This window comes from Poecilia reticulata, chromosome 18 (assembly GCF_904066995.2).
Source record: "Poecilia reticulata chromosome 18, P_reticulata-male-v2, whole genome shotgun sequence".
Taxonomy (NCBI): domain Eukaryota; kingdom Metazoa; phylum Chordata; class Actinopteri; order Cyprinodontiformes; family Poeciliidae; genus Poecilia; species Poecilia reticulata.
Genome location: NC_088847.1, coordinates 16847948 through 16873240, shown reverse-complemented (window position 1 = coordinate 16873240; position 25293 = coordinate 16847948). Strand labels below are relative to the sequence as shown.

The 25293-nt window shown below is 38.2% G+C and overlaps 1 protein-coding gene across 8 annotated transcripts in view; it reads left to right on the top strand.

Moving 5' to 3' along the window:
- The window catches only part of kcnip4a (potassium voltage-gated channel interacting protein 4a), a 138854-nt gene extending 114182 nt beyond the window's left edge, over nt 1–24672 (top strand). For 7 of the 8 annotated variants that reach the window (XM_008435804.3, XM_008435800.3, XM_008435803.3 and 4 more), the window contains 7 exons: nt 10811–10935; nt 17276–17345; nt 17820–17890; nt 20359–20466; nt 22106–22210; nt 22313–22375; nt 22483–24672. In XM_008435804.3, the coding sequence (XP_008434026.1) occupies nt 10811–10935; nt 17276–17345; nt 17820–17890; nt 20359–20466; nt 22106–22210; nt 22313–22375; nt 22483–22530 (590 nt within the window). In that variant the 3' untranslated portion in view covers nt 22531–24672. Of the gene's footprint in view, nt 1–9097; nt 9194–10810; nt 10936–17275; nt 17346–17819; nt 17891–20358; nt 20467–22105; nt 22211–22312; nt 22376–22482 lie in introns of all 8 variants that reach the window. The other variant, XM_008435799.3, reaches the window with a different exon arrangement.
- Nucleotides 24673–25293: the final 621 nt, after the last annotated feature.

The window sequence follows — 25293 nt, the reverse complement described above, 5'->3', positions numbered from 1 at the left end:
TGGATAAAACATCTTCCAGCGATGTCCTTTCTTTCAGTCTTGGAAATAATTGTGTAAAGGGCAAAGAACCTTCCCCACTGTACCTGCTGAAAGGTTTTTCAGCGACAGACTATTACTGAAGCACTTCAACGTGACAAATTATTGCAATTAAAATCATAGACTGTTCTTTTCCCTGAGATACCAAGAATTACTTCCACTCTCTGACGATGTGTCATTATGGCCAGCATAAGTGTCCACGCTTTCTCATAAGGAACCTCGGAGCCTAGTTTCTACCATTCTTCAGTAAAGTTAGTCTCACGCATCTGAGAATAAATGATTGTGTGTTTGTCTTAATGCCTGCCATAGGCTTTAGAAATGTCATTTTGAAAGTTCCCTTTCCAAATTTGTGTGCTCAGAAGAATGCGACTAATTATCAACGCTTTGAACACCAAAAACTATTATTACAACTATACAACTCAACAGTTAGTCAAAAGAAAAATTGCTGTGATATTTTATACAAAAGGTTGAACGTCTGTCTTCAGTGGAAAAAAAAAGAAAAGAAACAGCAGCTGAAGACCTCCAGCCGTCTATTTTCTAAACCCACTTATCATTGCTTATCATTGCATTTTTTTTAATTAATAATTTTCCAAGACTGAAAAAGTTCTTTTTTTTTCCCTTAGCTCATACCATATTTATACATTTAATTAAAATAAAATTTTATCCAACTTTCTGACATTAAATCAGACTACTTATTCATTTTAGGGTCAATTAGGATTACAAAAACTATTCATCTTTGCCACAACAATGGATGAAAGATTTTTTTTCTGCAAAATCTTTCATTTTTAGAGTATTTAAATGTCCTCAGCATTTGACTGAACTGCCTTGTAAAATTGTCTTTTAAGTTGTAAAACTCAGCTCAATCATTTTGTGTATCTTTCAACAAGTTTCTCATTCTCACTACAGTTTGCCTGAATTTTTGCCCATTCCTGCTGGTGTAAATATTAGGCTGCTCACATTCATGTTTTCAGGGGATTTTTTTAATGGCAGTGTGATCAGAACTTTTTAATGGCCACTAGAAAACACCGACTTTGTCATCCCTATGCCACTTTACAACTGTTTTTGACTTTAGGGTCATAAATCAGTCCTTGGGGTCAAAAATAATTTAAGCACTTAGCTTCAACTTTTTCCCAATAATTTTTCCCAATTATTTCCACCCAATGTTTTTTACTCATCATGTTGTGAAATGCTCCAATATTTCTTGCATCAAAACATCCACATAACATGGTGCTGTCAGTTCAGATGATATTCCAAGGCATCCAAAATGTAGTGATGGCCAAACACCTGAATTTTGTCTCAAAAACGTAGATTTTAATACTTGATTTCAATTGCAAACTGCAAACTGGCTTTTTACGCTGCTGTTGCAGAACCAGCTTATTCCTCTCTACTTGACCTTTCGGCTTGCATGTTTGTTTCACTGTGGATAAAGGCACTAATCTTCAACTATCATCCATTGATTTTTGTTCTGTGGTTGACACGCACATGTTGTACCAAAACACATTCAACTCTGGGGACACAGAACCAGGAAATAAGTGGTGGTAATTGCCTCTTTCCAGTGTTCCCACATTCTAAGTTATAACATTTGCCTTTCATATCATCTCTGTCTACTGATGGCGAGGAAGAAAATTCTGTCCCCTAATATAAGTAAATGTGTCTTTTAGCAAAAATCTTCACTTGCATTTGTGATCTCTGTGATTTTCTCGATTTGTTTGGTTTCAGTACAAACCAGAGACTCTGCTTTCCATTCCTTTTGATCTATCAGTCAGACGAATAACCATTTTATTCTCAGAGGTTGTTTTTATTAAATAAAAGCAATGATTTATCGTTTTACCACACTGCAGTCTCTGAGGCTTATTTGTTTAGGCTTTTTTTTTTTTTTTTTTCTTGGCCCACCAAATGGGAACAAATGGCATATCTGTATCTTCCTCCTCCTCCTTGGGTTGTCTGGTTTATCTGATCTTGAAATCAGGCTTTCTTATTACGCAGCTCCTCGCTGTGTTCAAATTACTTTTTCTCATATCACTGTGAATGAATATGCTGCTCCAGAAAGCCAAAGTGTCGTGTCTGCTGTTGTCATCTTTGGTGTTCTGGATGTTTGGCTGTCATTTATCTCGCAGTGCAAGAAAGTATTTTGCACAGCGATAGAGGAATTTATTACATTTCAGGACCGTCTGTCACTGCAACGAAGCCTGCTGTTTTATCTTCTGACTGTAAGCAGATCAGAAGAATCCAGCTTTGCCACAATGCTTCACCTGTACTCGCATTTTCAAACACCCCCCATTAAGTTAGACAGATTTGTACTGGGCTGATGAATTTTATGACACAGTTTTGCATTACCAGCACAGAAAACACTTTAATTGTCACATTATTTTTGTCTTTCTGGTTCATCTACAAGCATAAGCAGGATTTATGTAATCATTAGATTTACCCCTTATTATGCTTAATGCCTGAAGCCGAGGGATCATCTGCGAGAAAATGCCGGGTATTGACAGAGGCTTTATGTGAACAAAAAGGAAAAAAAAAAAAAAACCCTTCCTGTTTTAGCGCTCATCATTGAGATCGTTTGTGCCTGTTGCGCCCGTGAAATGTCGGACCTTCAGGTCACTTTGATATCACAAAGAGACAATTCTGTCAGTGCAGGTTGCCAGACTCATCAGCTGCCTCTGGTTGAATATCAACTAATTGCAAGCTGCCAAGTGTCTGTCACATCCCCTCCCTACCCTGCCCCCTTTTTTTTTTTTCTTTTTTTTTACTGAAAAAGAAAACAGCATTTTGAGTAAATCCTGATTTTTTTCCTGAGCTCCTGTCTGAAGGCTGTTGGGGATTCAGGTAGAACTAATTGGACCAGATGGTTCTGCCTCTGCATTCGTGCATCTCGTCAATTGACAACATGGCTTCCTGCGGAAGGTATCGCTAATGCCGAGTTGACCTTTACAGAGATGGTGGAGTCTAAATTAAAAATCGAAAATCTATCGACGAATGCTTCATTAGCTTCAGCCCTAAAATATCATGCAATCAGATAATTTTATTATATGCGGTTGTTCTGATTTAATGTGAAACATGTTGGACCAAACCAAGTAGCTGCTTTGAAGGCAATTACTCAGCATTGATCCAAAAAAAATTAGAATTTTGATATTCACTTGACTTTGCAACTGCAGTGACTTTGTCAGGAAGAAACTTTATGATTTTGACTTTAATAATGTGTAACTGGGAGTTTGCAGGTGAAAAAGGAAGAAGCTAAAATATTGACTTTTGTACCTGATTGAGAACTATTTAGATAAAGTACTTGATATATTAATCAAAGAACATTTTTTTAAGGCAAATTGAGTTTTTAAGTTTTGTTTTTTTTCTTTCTCAAAATAGAGCTGAAAATGGCTACTGTAGCAGATTGCCTCAATAGTCCCAGACAGGAACATCTAAATTAAAATTATTCCTATCCCTGCAAACTAAAACTATGTTTTTTTTATTCAAGACGTTTATTTCTGATAGGAAATTAGACAGACATCGTTAAAATAGTTGTAAACAGCATATCACTCTTGAAAAAAAAATATTTACACATTAATGAAGATCATATACCAATAATTAATATATACTCTTGGTAAGAAGCAAAAATATATTTATATAATTTTGGCATTTCAGCAATGAGACCAGCTTTTTTGCATGCCTCAACTAGTAATCTGATTACTTGGATCTGATTATTCACCAGTTGTTAAAGTTGTTGTAGTTCCTAAAGTTGGGGGTTGGGGAAGCAGCAAGGAAAACAATTGTTCAGAAGTTAAGCTGCTTACAAAAATTGCAGCCTTTTCAAAAGTGACGTCCAAAAGCACTCACTGGCAGCCAACTCTGCTCTGAGCAGTCCCTCCCAGCTGCAATCAGAGCTTCATCCGAATCATGCTGTAAATTAATTGTACATGCATGAAGCTGGTATGTTTTTGGGCCTAAATATAAAATATACCTTGTTGAAAAATATTTTTCTTGCATTAAAGATAAATCACTGCCTAGTAATATTCAATATTAATAATATTATGTTATAACGAGTTCAGCTGACACTGTCAGAAGTGAGGTTCTTTAGGAAGTTTTCACTTACTGCAGTGTATCGCAAAGACATTTTTGGCTGCCAGTGCTTGTAATCTGGAGTCCTAGAAAGAAGCTGAGAGATGATTTGTGCCAAAGATTCCCAAAGCCTGATTAAAAAACTCTTGGATGACGACTGTGGTCTGTGAAGTGCCTAAAGGAAGTGAAAACATCAGGGTAGCACAAAACAAAATTTATTGCGTCTTGACACATTTAAGTCCTGAACCCATCTAGGACAGCTGAACCGCCATTACAATCAGCCTATTCATCACCTATCTAATACTCTGTTTTCTTATTTCACCCTTAAATGGAAATGAGCGCCAGCGTGCTGTGATGAGGCCGATAACCTCAGCTGGTTACTTCTCTGTGATTCACTGCCAGAACTCAGAACCGGCTATATTAGGAGTGAGCCCAGGTTGAGATTAGATCGGTTTGTCAGCGTCGGTGGGATGAGGTGCCATCAGGAGCATATCAAGGGCTCGCAGCTTTTTGCTGCGTAAATGTCAGAAAACCGATTCCCTCCTTCAGTTTCTTGCGACACAACTCTAATTAAAATATGACATTGTAGCTGGAGACTTACTGTTAAATCTCCTCAGATCTTAATTGATTTTAACATCACCTACGTATGTAGCGTCAGCGTCACAATATTACGAGTAAGTTTTATATTCATGTAAAGCAAACACCTCATAATGACACTGCTCATGTCCAGAAATGTCAAATGATAGAGACTTAACATTTTAACTTGTAACAAGGAAAGGAAACTTTTTTACGACTTCAACTCTCCTCTGTTCTGCATTAAAGACCACTCCCGTGCTTATCGTACCTATTATTAAAATGATTGAACATGTACCTCATTCCAGACTTGAAATGAAAGTAGACGAACAGCTCTCTGTTGGTCAATGGTTCATTCTGGTCAACGGTCCATTCGGTGAATGTGATTCGAGCCCCGGGCTGAACCGAGGCCATTGTACTTACTGAGCTCATGCATCCTTTTTCTGCTGCGCTCAGTATTAATACATTCAAGAGAAAAAAAAGAGGTTTAAATCTCAAGCCGAAGCTACAAGCTCAGCAGCACCGGTCATCAAGACGTGGACGTCGACGCAAGAACCGATCCAAGATTTATTGATTTTTAAGGAGCTTTTTGAATAATTCCAGTTTGCGCTTGATGTAAATGTATGTATTATTTAAAAGCCACTCCTTTCAGAGGGGGGGTTGTGACATTGATATAAGGCTTGTAAGGTTTTACCCTCCAGCTCGACCTTACCTTTGAGAGCTGATTTATGAAGCTCTAGAGAGTAACTCGGCCGGGATGGGGAGAGAGAGGGGGAAAAGTTCTTAATGCCAATTTTTTTAGGTTTTAAGGCAGTTCTGTTGGCTTGGTGGAGAAGACGACGCCAGGTGGCAGACTGCTTTATGGCTATAGACCAGAAAGCTAGTTACACTGTCCCATGGTAATTAGATTTTGCTGAGAGATTTTTCTTTGTTTAAGACCCTCGTGGGGCTCTTGCAGCCTCATTCTCTCGCAGCGCTGCATGGCAGAACGGCTGGGGCAGCGTTGTTGCTTAGAGGTGGCTGTGAATTATAAATTCGATGAGCTGCATATTCTGCTAAAGTGTCCAATTAAAGAGCCGCCACTCAAAAAGGTCCAACGATCAGCTTTTTTGTTTTCTTTCAGGGAAGGCAAAAGTACAGCATGATGATATTTGTTTGCGGTTCACAACTAAATAATTAAAATATGTTTAGAGTTTGCAGAATCTGCTCACCCTTCACACGGATTCTTCAGGACAACAACACCTTTCTGTGCCATTTTGCATCGAAATGGAAAGAGTATCAGGGTACAGCGATTCTACATTAGCGCACACACTTTGTCAGATGCTTCTCGGTAAAACAAACAAGCTTTAGACGACCAGCACTGTTTATCTGCTCTCATGATTCCCTTTATCAACTCCTGAGTGACTGAACTTGGGCTTCATTTCTCTCCACCCATCAGTCCTTAGAGATGCACCAGTCAAATTTATGTAGGTCTACTCCAACTTCTAACCTGCTCATAAGGATTTTGGCAAATGCGGATTTATCTACTAGAGCTAAAAGTTGTGTTTTTCAAATTACTTCTCAATTTTTTGTTCAGTTTAAGATTTGTCATTTTATAACAAAACTAAATACATCTTTGAAGCAGAGATTACTTGGTCTAAGATTTTGCCCCAGATAATAACCTGATCCATTTAAGGCCTGGCATTTGTCAAATTCTCAATCCATTGTTATGTTGGAGTAAAGTTGAATTCAAAGGCAACTAAAGGCTTCATTTGTAATTACGTGATTTTCATTAGCTTTATGATATTTTGTTTAACTCACTTACCAATGGATGACAAGATAGAAGAAGATAGAAGAAGAAAAATGGTAAACATTTCCTGCTAGAAACTGAGAAGTTTTGAGATTCATTTCATGTAATTTCCAAAAATAAGTTGGAAATTCTGTAAAGTCAGAAATGAGCACACATCCAAAATAAACGTGTGCTTATTTTCAGAGGCCACATTCCCCAATGTGGAGAGGCTGTAAGACTTTGTTTCCCTTCTTGGTTCCTCCCCGCTCCTTGTAAGTTTGCTATTTAATAAAGACCACTAAAAAATAAACGGATTGTAAAGTCAGACATTTACGACAAAAAGTGACAAGACGTGTAAGACCGGAGTTATAAATTTAGGAGATTTGGGCTCTTCCTGTCTCTCAACAGCATCTCCTGGGTGCAGACTCGGTGTTGAAGACTCCAGATCTACTTCTTACTCTCTTCTGCTGCAGATGTCTAACTTGTGACACTAAAAATGGCTAACTTCGAATCATCCTCTCTCAGTAGAAACTTATACAGCAAAGAGTGTTGTAGTTTTGAACAACCTGTCAGTATGATGTTTTTAAAAAGGCTGGGTTTTTGGGGATTCTGTCAGGACCAGTTCATAAAACACAGTGTCCCTGGCATTGGTTTGGCTTTTTATCAATCGCCCTGATTTTAGTGTTTTTTAGGAGCAACTTTCTGTGCAACATTTTTCTTCTAGCCTCATTGTTTTGCAGACTCTCCTGATCTCCAACCCTGCCACATTGTCCTTGAGCTCTAAATTTGAACGGATGTCCCTTTGTAGTAACCTAATGCTTCTGAATACAGCCAGCCAGCTGTCAAGACTAATATGTCTCTGTTATAAAATGAACATCTGTCCAGTTCAGTCTCGGTGAAGGCACTGAGACGTGTCCTCTCCAATCAGGTTAGGAAGGAAAGCTGGCGGCGAGGTAACGGGAACCTATGAGTTTCATCCACTGAGCTTTGGAGTTGCTGTGCTGTCATTTACTGTGCTGTGAAGCAACCTTCAACTGAAGTAAAACGACTATCTTTCAAGGTGGAGGTTTGTTTTTTAACAGCTCTGTTCATCATTATGAAGACTGTGCCAGTCCCGATTCTGCTTTTGCTCCGCGGACACACTGAGCAGGACCTGCAAAGTCTAGCTGTGTTGGAATGAGAAGCCAGTCTGGTCAAGTTTATATTATAGTCAGCCAAAGTAGCCTTTGCGGTTTTACAAATCGACTTAGCATAATGACAAAGGAATCATATAAAGTCTAGATTGATTTATTTCACCTTTCCACGTGTCATTTTTCTCCTGACAAGTTTTCCCCTTTTCCCTGGAACCTCCACGATGTCGCCAGGCCAGACTGCAGATTTATGAGACAATTTTCACTGCCTCTACTCTGTGAGGTAATTGTTTCTGCGACACCCCTTTATAGCTAAGGTTTGCAGAGGTTTATCGGCGCTCCTGGCGTCGTGTTGACTAGCCACAAACACGCTGTGCCCTCCGCCCTTGTCTTCTCCAATCATCAAATGATTGAGAAACAGTTTGAAGTACCGGAGGCCTTATCTGAGCACCCACAGGTGCCATTAGAGTCGCACTAAATCTTTAAGAATGGCTCGGAGTAGAAGGGGAAATGGTGGTGTTAACTTTTAAACAGAGACGTTACTTAAACTGACAACATGGTGCCGAGCGTGAGAGGTGTACGATTTCAGTTTGAATACTTGGATGCTATGTATTTTAAATATTTATGTACTAATATCTCTTGGTTCTAATGGCCAGATGTGAACAACTTCAGCACAGTGATCCTTGCGTTTGAATTACAGTATGTAACCCAGAGATGGCAAAACCTAAAAGATCTCAAAAATCACTTTAAGCACCGATCTTAACAAGTTCAAGAACAGATGAGGAACATTTTATATTTATCAGATTGAAAAGGGGGAGGGGAAAAAAAGCCATTTCTAAAGCTTTAAGACTCCAGAGAACCGCTGAGCTCTTACTCATAAATGGGGAAAAAAATAAAATAAAATAAATCTATAGCCTTCAAGGTCTCAGTTTGACCAAAAACATGTTGGAGACTTTTAGGAAAATATTTTGTGGAATGACAAAATAAAAGTTGAGCTTTTTGTGTAAAAGTAAATCAGAATTTCAGGAAAAGAAAATCTTACATGTTGGACGTCTGAGAAACTGGAGCAATTCCTGGACAACTTGATATGATATACTTCACAAATTTAATGCATCTAAAGTTTAACGAGTCACGTTTTAGCACACTGACAGTCAGCTGCAGCAGCCAGTACAGTCTCTCTCTCTCTCTCTCTCTCTCTCTCTCTCTCTCTCTCTCTCTCTCTCTCTCTCTCTCTCTCTCTCTTGCTAGCTTCAATTTGCAGCTTAGCTGTAGTAAGACCAACAAACTCACTAGTCACCAGTTTTATTTAAAACCAGCTATTGTCAGTGCTGCTCTTCTGCCCTGTCTTTAGGCCACCAGCTGCAACCTTAATACTGTGCACAATACTTGTGGTGTTGTCCTGAAAAACCAGACAGGCCAATTTTGTCTCCTTGAGCATTAAGGCACCTGTCATCTTCTGCATGCCCAGCTTCATGTAGCAAAATGTACCTGAGGCTGTTGCCTGGGTAACCACAAGAGATGATGCTGTATTTCCCAGGTTACCCTCAGATTGTCCACAAGCGAGGGGTGAGAGCTCGACTCATGAGGCTCTTTCCGTGCTCCACAAGCAAAAAGCCATCCTCCTGCAATCAAAGCAAGTGGCTCTTCCTCTCTATGATGATTTTTATAGGGCTTTTTTTTTTTTTTCTCCTTGTGGCCTTCAGGCTTTATTATCTGCCTTTCACCAATTCACTGAGAAATGTTTGCAGATTTATTTCCAAACATAAAAATAGCGCTTGAATGTTCAAAATGTCATAGGTGCCATCTGTTTTGTTTTTTTTTCCTTTTCAGCTTGACCAGGTTTAGGGAAAACATCACCTGTGACAGCACCGCGTTTGCTCCACAGCAACAGGTGAAATGTGGTCTGCTGGAATATTTGGCCTTTTATTGTTGGGTGCAGCAAAACTCTTTGATGCTAATGAGGCACTTAGACAGGATGTCACACTTCAGGTGTATGAGAGTGGAGCGCAGCGCTGCGAGGACGCTGCAGCGCAGTGACAGTGCCCAGACAGCGTCTGCCATCATAATAAGCCCATTAAAGCATTCCTCGGGGTTTATTACTGTGCACTCTCATCCAGAGGCTCTCTGCCACGCTGACTTGTGTTCGGGGGTCTCAACTACACTAATTACTTCTGATATCATATTTGTTTTAGAGAATAAAGGAGTGTTTTGTTTGGTTTTTATTAAAGCCTAGATGAGAAACGTGGTATAATAAGGTACAACAGACTACCAGAAGGTGTTTTATCAGATGTGTAGCATTTTAGGGCTAAATGTTTATCCTCAATATTGTAGTTTTGAAAAGTTACAGTGCCTTGAATTGTATTGGTTTTAGTACCTCTAGAACTTTCTTCACGTTCTTGAAATGGGATGAAAATGTTTGTCTAAATAAAAAAATGTAAATTGTTCATTTGCGTTCAACCCCTGGTCGTCAAATGTTGCTAAAACCGTTGCTACATATACTTTGGTAGTTTCTAACATCTACAAACCTTTTTATGCCGGTTTATTTGAACAAAATTAAGTTCAATCACATTGTCACTTGGATTTGGATCTGTACTTTGACTAGGTCATCTTAACGCCTTTAACAGCCTATTAAAGATTTTCTTCCATGATTGATCTGTATTCATCTCCCCATCAGCTCTGACCAACTTCCCTACTCTATTAAGGAAAATAATTGCCTTAGCATGATGCTGCCACCTCTATGCTTCATTATTTTTTTTATGTAGTTAAAATGTTTCTATTTCTAATCTCAACTGGATTTTATAGGCCTTTCATATCCCATCTGTGGTTTTAAAATGAATGACAAATGTATTCTGACCCTTGATCTTCATGATGTTTGTTTACCGATGTTCTCTTAAACACCTGAGGCCTTCACAGAACAACTGAATTCAGACAGAGATTACATTAAACACTTGAACTCTGTTAACAAAGTAGGCGACTTTTAGGTTGAGCTTAAATTTAATTTGTGCCCATCAGATCGGGGGTGGAAGGTCGGGGTCGAATACAAATGAAAGCATTTCATTTTCTTTTCAGTTCACGTGCACGCATCACCTTTTGTTGGTCTATGGAAAACACTGGATTGAGTTGTTGTTAAAATGTAAAACTTTTTAGGTCATTAATTTTTGCAGAGTGCTGTGTGTTTGCATTCCTGGTTGTAGATTTATTCCAGTGAGGGTCTGGTCTAGTTTGACCGATGGCTCCTTCTCCCTTTCAGACAGCGTTGAAGATGAGCTGGAACTCTCTGCAGTCCGTCATCGCCCCGAGGGCCTGGAGCAGCTCGAGGCACAGACACGCTTCTCCCGGAAGGAGCTCCAGATCCTTTACCGCGGCTTCAAGAATGTAAGTGATAAACCCACTGTGGAGCTATGTTATATATATATATATATATATATATATATATATATATATATATATATATTATGTACAGTGTGTCTTTCATCTCCCCTCTCTCTGACATATCTAAAACATTTGCCTGTCTTTGATTTTTTTTTTTTATTGATTTATTCTTTCACAAGCTCCACTGCAGAGGTTGACTGGAGGATTTCCTCTCAAGTCCCCTAAACTAACATACCTAATTTTCTTTGCTGCTTTCTTTTCATTTTACATCGATTGTTATAAAAGCCAAATTGTGCACTTACCTGAGGATTTTAAAGTTTCTTTTTATTATTAACTGTATTTTGGATAATTAGTTCAGATTACTTATTATCAATCCAGGTTAGAGTTTCAGGATCCCTGCAGTCTTTGAAACACGGAGAAACATTGGAATTACTTTTGATCATTTCCCAAGTCTGGGTGAGTATAGGAAGGACTATTCCCTATCCCATTAGTTAGGAGATGAAAAATGTGCTTTTAGCATTGATCTATTTTTAAATAACTTTACTTTTATCATTGCTCTTCATTTGTCACAGCATATTTCTATTGATCACTTTAGTTTCTGACAGAACCAGCAGATAAATAAACGTTAAAAGAATAATTGAAAAAGGGCAACTTTACAACTTTTTGGGTCTATAGACCCAATTAGATTTGAAATGCCAGCCTATTGAACAGAATGCCCATGTACAGCACCGAATACATTCACTCTTGGCTGTTTTTTTAAACGAACAGATCAGCCTGTTGTCCTTCTGAAGTGTTCTGCAATTCCAGGTTTCTTTAAAACTGTTTATCTGAGTTACTTGCTCTGGTGTCTTTCATCCCTCTTGCCAATACTCCATAGATAATCTATTCGGTTCAGGTCAAGTGAGGGTTATGGCTGCTCTAATACATCCATGAGATGGTCGATAAACCAGGTGTGGTTACTTCTGGCAGTGTGAAGTTGAATTTAGCATCTTCATAAAGCTTGTCATCAGGGAACCGTAAAATCTCTAAGCTTCCATTGATTTCTAACTTTATAAAACACAGTGAACCAACATCAGCAGGTGATGTGGAAACTTTCATTTCAAGCAACTTGGACTCTGTGATTTACTTTCGTCTCTTCCGTCATATCACAGGTGTCAAACTCCAGTCCTCGAGGGCCGTTGTCCTGAGATCTATTCAGATGTCCTTTCGCTTGAACACACTTGAATCAAATAATTAGGTCATTAGCAAGACTCTGGAGAACTTGACTGCATGCTGAGGAGGTAATTCAGCCGTCTGATTCAGGTGTGATGGACCAGGGACACATCTAGAAGATGTCAATGATTCTAAATATTTGTCAGATGTGAATATAGAGCTTTAGCCCAGCTCATGTAAAGAGAGAAAATATGAAAAAAAAGATATTTCAAAGTATTAAAAAGAAATTACTCAGCCTGCCTCGAAGCTGCTCTAATACTCTGCATAGCTGGTGCGTATACCTTTAAGAGCAACAGTGATGAAGCCAATCTACTGATGCTTTCCTCCAAAGGATGGTAAACTTGGCATTATCGGTCTCTCTCAGGCTTTTCTTTCCCACTTAAACTTCATAGTTTGTACAAATATTCTTTAATGCTGTTTATGCATCGTTTATCCCTCTTGTATAATTACATTATGCTGGAGCAAAAGTCTAATTTGTAAAGAAGCAAATGGTGACGGCGCTCGGATTACTGCTGCTGAATGTTTTTCATCCCTCTCCCTCGTCGAGCCCCTGGAGACAAACAGCTCCACTTTGTCTTGTTCTGGTGTCATTGGCAGAGTGAAGGAGAGCTTTTAAGGGCAGCAGACTAATAGAAGCTGGCCGGCTTCCCATGATGAGAAGTTTGGCCCCTCTGTCCTTGTTGTCCGGAGATTCGAAGGCAAATCGAACGGCTCCGACGCAGGTGGCAGACGGAGGTTGTTTATTTTGATGGGTGACTTTATGAAGAGGCCGCTCAGAGCTTCAGAAATGAGCCTAACGGGGAACAAAACAAGCCCTCTGATTCTGACCTCAGCTCCTGGAGATCATCTGAGGTCACCGGTTCAAAGCACTTGACTAAGAGCTCTCTGTTTGTGTCGCATTGTTCCTGATGTCTCCGTTCACAGCGTGATTTCGCTCCCAGATGTCACGCCTGGTCAGTTTCGTCTATCAGAGATTGTGTTTGTGATTTGCTCATCACGGAAGACAAGCGTGCCAAACCAATACAGATACATTTTTTTGAGTCCCTCGAAATCGCTGACAATCTCAATGAGATATGAGCAAACTAAATGAATTACATCGTCATTTCTTGTTCGTTCTTGGTTTATGGTTACATTTATGATTACAAATTTTTAAAAAAACATTCAAAACATGGCCATGAGAACATTGCTATCCTGATGTAGCCAATCTTGATGATGTAGCTATTACCGTTGATCTCAAATTGAATTGCAAGAGCACTGAATCATAGCTGGATGACCAGCGGGCAGCACTCGGTTGATAAATTGCCTTTCCGACGAGCGTCGTCGCGAGAATAAAAATACAAAATGTAACCGCTGATGAATTATGTTATCGGTGTTGTTCGGTAAAGCATCACTCTGATTGCTGACCTTCAGGTTCCCAAAATGTCTGTCACAAAGAGCCACACATTTCAGAGGAAGCAGCGGACCCAGAGCAAGAGATACATTAGCGTGCTAATGGTGTGGTAGGCTGTAATCTAAAGTGCTCGTTGAAGTGAGGTTAAACTGTGCGGGTAAACATCCCATCATCTCTATTAATATTCATTCACGTTTGGCCAATAGGAAACTATGCTCTGAACAAAATACAAGATGCTCTTTTTCTTTTTTTATCCTCAATATCCTCAAGTTATACAAATTATGTTATAATTGAAAGGCAAAGTCTAGATGCTTTTTTATTATTATTATTTGATTTAGTAATGAGGGTCCATCTGAAAATATTGTATGAGTTGATGGCGTAGGAGTTCATAAGTTCCTTGCACATATTTTGTTGTAGTACAAAAATGTGTGTCGTTTGCATTCCTTGTTCATGCGTGTGATTTCATCATGGTCAAAATAAATGTAAGTTCTGAGCTGTCCAGATCCAAGCCTTTTTTAAAGTTGAGTAACATAATTTCTGACTGAATCAGATTGAGGAGAAATTCCTATGTGGCAATTTCCTTCTGCTTTGCTGAGTTTTTAAATCATTCCTAAGTGTTTAATGTCATAAATCGAACTTTAACCTCAATGATGGCCTGAGTTAATATTGAAAATAGATATGATTTCAGTTATGAAGAGAAATAGAGTGATTCAAACTAACCGGGGTAATATTAAAGCAGCCTAATCGCCCTTCTGCCATCAACTTGCCCATGTGTTATAAAGCATTTATGATCTTTTTATATCACTGTGGACGATTTTAGTTCAGTCATATTAGATGTTTTTAAACAGAAACTGCTACTTGAAGGCCAATACAAAATCTTCACTGTGTTTTAAGCAATTTAGAGGTGAACTTTCTGATAATTCTTATCCTGCTGCATGACCTAAGTAAATTTGAACTTAAGGATATATTTTCCTTTAGGAGAATATATCCTTATTTTTTTACGCCTGTTGGAATGGGACACACACTTTCCAGAAAATTCAACTTTTGTCTGTTCAGTCCACAGAATTATATCCTAAAAGTCTTGAAGATCAGCTAGATAATTTTTTGCAAATGTGAGCCGCGCTTTTGTGTTCTCTCCATCATCAGCTGCGGTTAAATACAGTTTTTGCCATGCCTGCGTTTTTTTGTAGTTGTTGTTTTGTTTGTTTGAATCGTGAACAGTGAGATGAACTGAGTCACTGTTAATGAGGCCTGTAATTCTTTAGGACCTCCTGCATGAGTCGTTGAGGCTTCCTTTAAGTATTTATTGTCTCATGGAAAATTCAACCACTGTTTCATATTTTCCCTATCATGTTGACTATGGCGCCCACTCTCGTCCACTTGAATCTCGATGCTCCTGGAAATGCATTTGAAACACTTTTCAGACTGATAGATGTTAGTAACTATGTTCCTCATTTGCTTTTTGAGTTTTTAATCCCACTTCCAGCTGTCAGAGAAGTTCTGTTTAAAGGATGTCTGTAATCAGTCTTTAGGCTGGCTAGTGAAATGTATTCTAAAAATTGTGTTGCGGGTGTCATTTTTTACCCCAGTACATGAAAACATCATTTGAAAAACTGCATTTTGCTTTTACTCTGTTTATAAAACAGAGTAAAGCAAATATCTTCAAAAGCAAATATAGAAGATATCTGTAAGGGACTTCATTGAAAATGGCCAGATAAATGAATGTCTCAGTTTGCTGTCTGATGGAAAATATTAAGGTTGACTTGTCTTTCCCTTGTTTCCCTGACTTCTGTCTTACCAAAATAAATAAATAAATCCTCTCTCTAAAAGTGGGTTAGGTGTGGGTTAGACACAAAAGAGTCTCAGAGGAATTGTGCAGAGAACTTCCTCTTATTCTCTGAGATTCCAAACACAAAACACTTGTTTAAAGCAGATCTACAATGTTTTATCTTTACTTTCTTCATTTCTTCATCTTTTTTCCTAAATTTGATGACCATAGCTGATAATTGATAGCAGGGGGGGTTAAATAAAAATTTCTTGTACTCAAAGATTTTCTTATATTTTTTTACACTCATTTCAGCCACAGCAACATTGCTTTATAGTTGGAAAATCTCAGAAGTGTTGAGTCATCTGTCATCTTTGATTTATATTGTTCTTTCAAGCAGCCAGATCTTCTTATCAGCTTTTAAAAGTGACAAGGAGGTCTGGCTTCTTGTCACTTCAGGTTTTCAGACAATCGACTGTTTCTTTCTTTTTTTTTTTTTGTCAGTCTAAAATATTAACTTCATTCTCCTTGTTAGCAGAGGTAGGTTTTTGCCTTCCTTCCTGGTTCTTTTGTGACATTTAGCTTACAGACAGATGTCCCTGTGTTTGCTGGAATGCAGTCTAATCTTCTTCCAAACTTTAGGATTCCTTAAAGCTTTCTATTTTGGTCTCGGTTGTTCACAGAAAAATGTTTTCCTGGCAGCTTTCTGACTTGTTTGTTGAATCTAATGTTTAGCAGACTGAACAGAGCAGCAGCGTTTTTCTCCTTTTAGCCTCGACAGTCGCACTATTGTGGCTCAGGGTTCTCTAACGGTGAAATATGAACACAATTATTTGCTACTGTGAGAAAGGAATTAGACGTACCTTCTAGTGAGAAGAGATTCACATTTTCCAGCTTGTACCGAACCTTCCAGCCAAGTAGTTGAATCCAAACTTTGTTGTTTTGTTTTTTTGTTGTTTTTCAGCTACTTTTGTTCTTGTGGTCTTTATGAATCTCCAGTTTATCTTCATCCATACAGAATGTCAGCCAATGACAAAACCCTGCTCTTCACAGTGATAACCCACTGATTTAAATGTTTTGCATCTAATTTTGCCTTCAAACTAGACACCAATCAAAGGTGTTTTTACAAAAACCCAATGTTTTATTTGCTTTGGAGAAAAAGATGATTAAAAATCATTTGTGTTGGTTGATTTTCCTGCAGAGCTATTGGGACTTGTTTTAATTCACAAAATTGTCAACTAACAAATTGTCAACCTGCATCCAGATGTTGTGTATAATTGCTTACTACTTTTTAAAGTATATCCGTACAGTTTTTTAATGACAGCTGTGAATCAGCCAATCACATGGCAGCAACTCTTCCATCAGCGATCTGTGCTGCTGTTTAGTTTACAGCTACGACCTCCGTTTTGCTTATTTCAAAAACAGAAAAAAATGGTTCCCACTCTGAAAAATCTCAAGTTATATTCAGAGCGTTGACCTTGTTCTCTCCGTTTCAGTTCCTTCCATCTTAAACATTCAGTGCGCTGCAGATTTGCAGCAAGAGAGCCAAGCCGAGCCTGCAGAGACGAACTTTCTTCATCAGCGCTCTGCTTCTGACCAAGGTCATCTGCAATATCTTTGGTTCTCTAAAATGGCACAAAAGTGTCTTTCTTGGAGGCGTTACATAAATGTCTTTTCAGTGAATGCCACTGGTAAAGGTGGGTGGCTTTAAAAGGCTCTAGATAAAATCTCTGCTGAGGTGTGGAGAGTGTGCAGTTGAATGCCACCGGTCTAGGGTTGGGATTATGGCCTGCACAAAGAGTCACAGAAAGAAGAAAAGAGATGGAAAAAAAAAAAATCAAAACTTTCCCGTTCAGAGGAGGTTGTTTAATTCAGTGCGAGTGTGTTTAGAATTGGCGTGTTTAAGCAAAGTTTCAAACTAGAAAAGAGTCTTTACGACTGGGAAATGATCTTTGTTAACTCGCCCTGTCTTTCAGGAGTGTCCAAGTGGCGTCGTCAATGAAGAAACCTTTAAAGATATCTACGCACAGTTTTTTCCACAAGGAGGTACGGAGTAGGACGTCACTACGCCTCGTTTCCAAGTCCATTTGTCTCATCAAGTCCAGTGTACTTAAATTCTAACCAAAGCAAATGCTTTAAAAACAAAAAAACAAATTGAGATTATATTTTTACTTGTGCAGCCTTCAGCTTTCATCATTATTGTTCCCAACTCCAGGAAAAATAGAGGAAGCATTAGGAGGCTTTGATTCATGCACTCAGACAGGCAGAGCAGTAAACACATGAGCTCCCCCACACAGGAAACCAGGAGAAAACTCTCAGCTCCAAGATATCTGTGTTTTCTTCTTCTCTCTACAAGAGCTGCTTCTTTTCTTTGAAGCTGCACAGATAACTACTAAAGAAAGTAATAATAAGGCTTTGAACTATTTTCTTGTTATCAGAAGGTGCTACTTTTGATGTCAGATGGGCTGTAATTGGTCACGAATGATTTTTGATTTTGTGTACTTTTGTTCCTCTTTGTAGATGCTTCGACGTACGCACATTTCCTGTTCAACGCGTTTGACACGGATCACAATGGCTCTGTGAGCTTTGAGGTGAGCAAGGTGCCGGAAAGAATAACGCAGTCTAGCGAAAAATAAGAACTAGTTAGGGCAATATCCTCACAGTAAAGAATTCCCTTCCCTCTATATTAATTAGCACCCCTAGTAGATGTGACAAAAAAATAAATAAAAATTACAAATATCAACTTGTACCATAGACTTGTAATATTCTGAGAAGTTTTTACAGAATCGCCGCCGCCACACTTCGTTTCCCCCTGTTCAGAGTTTTTGCAGCTCCCGTCTACCAACAGGACATCACTCTGGGTTTCTATTGTGACCATTCATTTTCTACATCCATCTTAGTGACGGTTCTTGCAGGAACGTTGCCCTGGGTTAGCCCCTCTCTCTCTCTCTCCCCCAGCATCAACCTCCATTATAAAACCTACAGATTCTGTTTCACAAAAAAAGGGAAAATTCCCCCAACTTGGCCTTTAAAACTAGTAACACAAGTTCATAATATTACAAAAACAAATGTCACCACACCTTGAATACTCTTTTTTTTTTGTTTGTTTGTTTTTTGCACCATGAGTCTGTAGCCTTGTATGTGAGGCTTTTTCGTTTGACTTGTGAAGTGAATTTCAGACCTAATGAATTTCTCTATTGTTGCTGAATTTCTTTCTGGTTTTGCCTGCATCACATAAACTCACAGAAATGGTCCCAGGCTACATATATAGTACATTAAAAAAAACATAGTTTAAAAAAAAAAAATTCCAGATGGTTATGGGCAAACCAAACCAGACAGGGGAGAAAGAAAAAAATAAGAAAAGATACATGAGATATCTTGAGCATCACCCCATGTGTGCAGAGTGTGATTGACAGCATCTCCACAGTAGATGCCTGATCTCCCCATTTCTTAGTAGCGAACTGAACTGAAGGCATTTTCTCAACACGAGCACCAACTCTGTGTTGACAACACACTCATGAAAGCAGTGGAAAGTTTGCAGCTAAGATAAGTTATGTTTTGTATGTGGTGCAACTCCCCCTTCTAAAGCCACCCTGGGCAACTGCCCATACGGCTAATAACAAAAACAGCTTTGTACCTTCGTGTTGCTTCATATCTTGAATTTATTTCATCTCCCATGCCTGACCTGTCACAGTCACTGTTTTAAAGTGCCGGGTGAGTTGCTCTTCTGTTGGGGTTTATGAGATTAGCAACAATGGCAATTCAAATTGCTTAATGATGGACTGTGGAAAGTTGAATCAGAATTATTTATACTGACTTTGAATGAAATAAACGTCCTTTGAAACTTCAAATGAATTCATGTTCTAGTCAATTAATTTCACTTTTAATTATTTGTGTTTTTAATAAAGTATTAACATTTATATAAATATTGATGGGGTTTTTTCCACTTATCTAACACTGAACTATCTAATATGTAAATATTTATTTATAAATTATGTATTTTATGGATTGTGACACTTCTACCCCTCCTTATATTGGTAGATTTTATGGGCCACTCAATTTACCAGGTGAAAACCACATTGAACAGCCATTGCTTTACATGTCCTGACATGCAGACATGCTTGGATGGAGTTTTGTGGAGGAAAAGTGCTTTAATTTAAAATGTCTTACTTACTTTTTTAAAAAAAAGCATAACACTCAGCAGTCTAAGTGGATTCTACTGAAGAGAATCAGGCCCATAGCATCACAGATCCTCCACCATGCAGGAAGCATGAGGTGTTTTTCCACACATCCAACCTTTTCTTCAAAAGATGTTGAATGTTTGTTACCATAAAGCTTAATCTGAAGTATTTGTTTGCTTTTATGACAGGGCAAAATGTGTTTTTTTTGTTGTTGTTTTTTCAGAATAAGTAATCAATTAGTAGTTAACAAAACTACTAATTGATTTCATAGACAGCATCATTGTTTGGCTTGGTGCGTTTATTTAAGTAGTAGTGGTGGAACTCAAATAACTTTTGACTTAATTGTAGGGTCTGACAATTTATTATAAAGTCCATCAGTTGGATGGATTTCTCCAAAGAATCAAGTCAAAAATGTCTCTTCCATCATTTTTTATTCAGCCAAACCAAGTTTACTTGAGATGCTGGCAGCATTTTATTAATATTTATGAGGGACAGATATTTGCTTATTAGGACAGAGGAGCTGTCATCACTCCAAACTGAAGCCCCCCTGCTCACCCTCCTCCTGCTTTTTGCTCGGTCAGTTCTGCAGAAACGCAGTGATTCCCTGTGGGGTCCCACACAGAGCATAAGCTTTCTGATCATTTGAATAATGAGGTATTTTTGATTTATAGCGCCTCCACTTTTGCTGTTTCATCATTCATCTCTAATTAATAACCACCGTGGATTGTGTGCGCTGGCAGAAACGCAGAGGCATGAAGGCTGGTTTTGTTTACCTCATGGGATTTTAAGTCTGAGATGTGTGTTGTTGTTTTTATTTTTATTTTTTTTCCTGGTGTGATATTTTGTACACGTGTAAGCAGTTCTTGTTTCTGTTCCAGGATTTTGTGATGGGGCTTTCGATCCTGCTGCGAGGCACAGTGCAGGAAAAGCTCATTTGGGCTTTCAACCTTTATGACATCAATAAAGATGGATACATCACTAAAGAGGTACATTATGATATAATTATCTCTTTTAATAAAGGAAGACCGCAGGAACGAATGATCAAAACATCCTTGGTTTCAAACAATCTCTGGGATTTAATCAGTGGCTCCAACCTTTTGACTTTTTAATATTAATTCCTTTGTGTTTCTAATTCATCTCCAGTTTTTTTTTAGTTTTTTTTTATTATGCTTCAGCCAGCATAATAGCATTTAGGAAAACGCATATCGAACATAAGTTTGGGAGGGTCTTTGTTTTTTTGGACTTTTTTCATCTACATAGAGATTCTGTTCTTTGTTCTGTTCTAAATATTGTTAATTTCTTAACCACTGTTGCCAGCTTTGGTTGTATTTAGAGTCCTAATGGATTTGACTTGACGTCAGTCAATCAAGATCACGTTGTTTGATTGTTAACAGTTTAGTAACCTGTAAAACTCCACAGTAAGATTTGTTATGTCATTAAATTGGCACGCTACGTTACTGTTGTTCTGAAAACAAGTGCCTTGAAGCCAGAAACGGACCCGTAGTCCTCGCTGAGAAAGATCCTGTGTCTTAGATTGCCGGGGTTGTATTTATGTTCACGCCCCTTCAGCTTAGTCCGTAGCAGAGGCTAATAATTTAACAAGTCAGTACTCTCAAATTTATGTCTGCAACTTTGCACAAGAAGTATATTTCAAAGTGCTTTGCAAGAGACAAACAAAACTCGTAAAGAAATAATTAACTTTTAACAGCCAGCACTCCGAGGATTGCCATTAGTTTTGAAGTTTTTGGACAAACACCAAAGTGTCTGGCAGATGATTGCTTTATCTGGCTTCTGGATGAAAAGCTGCTGCCAGCAGCTATAATTCACACAGGGATTAAACGAGCATGAATAAAACTTTGTGACTGTTGATTCAGTGTTTGTTGATTGGCTTCAATTTTATATAATGTCTCCCATCCTTGAACAGTGTCTGCATAATCCACAGTCTCCTTCGCTCCGGGCGTTCTTCAGCAGCGTCACTGTCGATACTTTTAACGTGGAGAGTTTATTTCAGTTGAACGGAGGGTGATTTAAAAGACGCATCACTGCTTTTTGTAACCTTTCCTTTGCAGCTGTTGTTTGGGCTTTAAATCCCATGAACACAGACAAAAGTTGCAGACAGGTTGAACGTCGAACACCAAACTCTGCCATCAATAACTAGGACAATAAACATGCAAGAAATCGTCACCTCTTGAACTTGAATGCGAGTTCATAAGGTGACTGTTTCTGTGGTGATTTGCTCAGGAAGAAGCAGGAAGTTGAGTAAAAAAAAGTCCTCTCATATCATTTAGCCCTAAAAAGTCACTTCAAGCTAATGGCGCATGTGGTGGCTGGAAGTAAAGTCATTACACTGATGTATTATTTATCCCACATTTGGCTCAGACACTGAGGAAAAATAAGTCACTGCTGTAAATGTAGCTTGACAGAAGCTGCATATGAAAGTAAAACCACAGTAAGGCAACCTTGACAACCTCTATGCTCAAATTTTATTTGCTTTGGAAAACCACAAAAGGCTCTTTTTTTAGTAATTTGTGTTAGTTTCAATTTTACTTCCAGGTTTTTGTTTTGTTCTTTCGTTTGTTTGTTTCTTTAACATTTTAGGGCTTTGTTTGTGTATGCACATGACAGGAAATGCTGGACATCATGAAGGCTATCTACGACATGATGGGTAAATGCACATATCCCGTCCTGAAAGAGGAGACGCCTCGTCAGCATGTAGAAGTATTCTTCCAGGCAAGTGTCTTTGTTTTGTTTAAATTTTTTTCCTGTATTTATAGCATCTGAAAAATCCCCTTGGTGTGTTTGTTCATCTTTTCTATCCTCCCTTTCTAACAGAAGATGGATAAAAATAAAGACGGCGTGGTAACCATAGACGAGTTCATTGACTGTTGCCAAAATGTAAGCTGGATCCCCCCCAACTCCCTGATTTTTCACTACTGTTGGCTTAAACTCACTGTTGTTCGTCATATTGTCTCCCCTTTTCTTTTCTTTTTTTTAATCCCCAGGATGAAAACATCATGCGATCGATGCATCTCTTTGAGAATGTTCTCTAACTTTTGGCCGCCAGCCGGAGCTTTGGAGAGGAACATCATCTTTAGCATGGCCCAGTTACTGACTTGGACTCGTACTGTGTACAGTGTGCTATGCAGACTTTTGACCATAGATAAAATCTTGTTCATTATTACTGTTGGGCCACAAGTAGGAATAGGCAAGCATGTTGGGAACACTCTGGAATTCATCCTTTGTTTTAAGATATCAAACTAGGGTTTAATTTAATATTTAAAAATGCGGTAAAATAAAGTTACACGTAAAATTAAAATCTCCCGCCTTGTTTTATTTACTGCCAAGTGAAATCACTGTGACTCACAGCTTTAGGAATATTGAACCACCCGCTCCAAGTTCCAGAGTGTTTCTTACCTGACTTAGATGAGTGTGGTCTGTGATTTTACTCTTAATTTAGAGAGGGGTAAAAAAACAAAAAAAGAAGTTGTACCATTTTAAGTTGTCCTTTTAAAGATATGACATTAGATGAGAAGTCTATTTGAAAATATCTCAATTCTGCTCGTGTTTACTTGCCAACTAGACAACACAAGGATTGTATTGATGTCAAAATTGGACCATAACTTAAGCACATGGGTACAGATGTGGACAAATTTGTTGGTACTCCTGGTAAAGATGTATATAAAGCCTTAAAATAAATTATTCTCTTACAGTCTCGCAGCAGAAAACGTTGCAAAAAATGCAGCCTTTAACAAGAATGCCGGAAAACATTCACACTCTAAAGATCCTATTCCTCCTGATGATTTTTTTTTGTTGACTAACTACCTTTTGTACAAAAGTACAAGACGCCCAGCTGTTTTAAGATTTTTCAGCTATTTAACTTTTATACCTTTTAAGAGATGATTAAAGAAGAAATCCTATTGTGATGAGCGAGTCACGCTTTCAAATCATTTAAACATCTCTGATGTTTTTGAATGAGTTTGTAATCTGTAACTGAAGTGTTCAGCATGCACTTTTGACTAGACTAGATTGTTGCTGTTTGCAAAGAGATAATTTCTTCAGATTTCCCAGTCAGGCATAGTTACCCGTGGAAAGTGACAAGTAGGGTTGCCTGCTGAACCACTGAATGACTCCACCTACATGAAAACATCAGAAAACTTATTCAATGCACAACTAACGGATAAAAAGGATAGATTTTTTTTTATGTACTCGTCCGCCCTCTTTCTAATGCTCTCCTGGGCAAAGGCCCATAATGACCATATCAAAAACTGCCATTGATTCTTCCTGCCAGTACACCGCCGCTAATTTTAAATCTCACATTCTTGCAGTTCAAATAGTTCAAGATGCTTTTAGACTCTTAACAACATTCCAAGGCCCATGGAAGACAAAAATGCCCACAGCATCACAGATCCTCCGCTGTGCTTAAAGAGGTGCTTGGTTTTTTTTTGGGGGTTTTTTTCCCCCCCAGATATTCATCTTGAGCTGCACACCAGAACCACCATGTAAACATGTAAACACCATGTTTACATTTCTGATGGTAAGACAAACATGCTGTCTGTATAGCATCCACATGACATCTGGTGGCTTGTTATTGCTCTAACTGTACATATGAGCAGGTTTGGGTGAATAGTTTTTCCTTGTAACTATATCAGGCTACATCAGGTCTTATGAAGTCATTCACATGTTGAAGAGCAGCCATTCCTTATACCTAAGGAGGTGTAAAACTCTTCTATTACTAATTTTTAAAAACTCAGTTTAACTTTAAAAAGTTGCTAAGATCATATTTTAAGAGATTCTTTTTTTCCATTTTGAAAAACATTCCAAGGAATCCAAACTTTAATTTGAGGACATTTCTGCAGAATTTCCACATTGCAAATGAAAAGAAATCTACATATTTAAAGGTCTTTTGGATATCTTTACTGGAGGTTCCAGCAAATTTATTTGCAGCAAGATTTTACCGCACGTATCACGCAAGATGACGGCAACTTTATAAAAATGAAATGGGAGGACAAGCTGCTTTTGATGTATTTTTTTGACATGATGTATGTACATTTCTTGTAAAGTAAAGCATCGACATGTTTTTATTTGATTTTTACTCATCTTTTCATGTAGAGGAGTTCTTGGCAGCGTCATGGTCATTGTATAAAACAATTGTCAGCTGTACAGTATTAAATGAAAACTTGCTCTCTGGGGAATCCCAGGTCTTCAGACTTGTTCTTGTAATCTGCTGTGTAAAAACCACTGGAGTTTGGTGGGTGATCTCAGATTTGATGCATTATTTCTTTGTTGTCTGCAAAGTTGTTTCTTGCTGGGGGTTTTTTTCCCCCCCTCCTTCATTCCCTGCAGGGCAACGTCTGGCTGCCGACACTGAATCAACGTGATTGGTTCCTGAGTGAAGGATTTGAGTGGCACTAAATGGAGGAAAAAGCCAAGCATGCTGGGTAACAACCTGATGGATGGAAACTACTTGTCTGGGCATTATATATGCACTGATTGGTTTTCATTAGACAACATTTCTGTTGTTTCTCTCTCACACAACAACCTGGATATTTATAATCAAAAAGACTCACCAAACTATCTATAAACGCAGGTACATTTAAGAAATTTAATTTTGGCTTTAAGATGTAATCTTTTTCATTTCTTTTGTTTTTGTTTTAAAACAGTTAAATATTTGACTTTTAGCTTTATTTTTTTAAACTTGAAGTATTAAACTTAAAAACTAATTATCTTCATATATATTTCTTTAGTGTAAAATATTTTTCTTTATTTTTTAGGGCTTTGAGCTTTTCAGTTTTTATTTGAGTTTAAATAGTAAA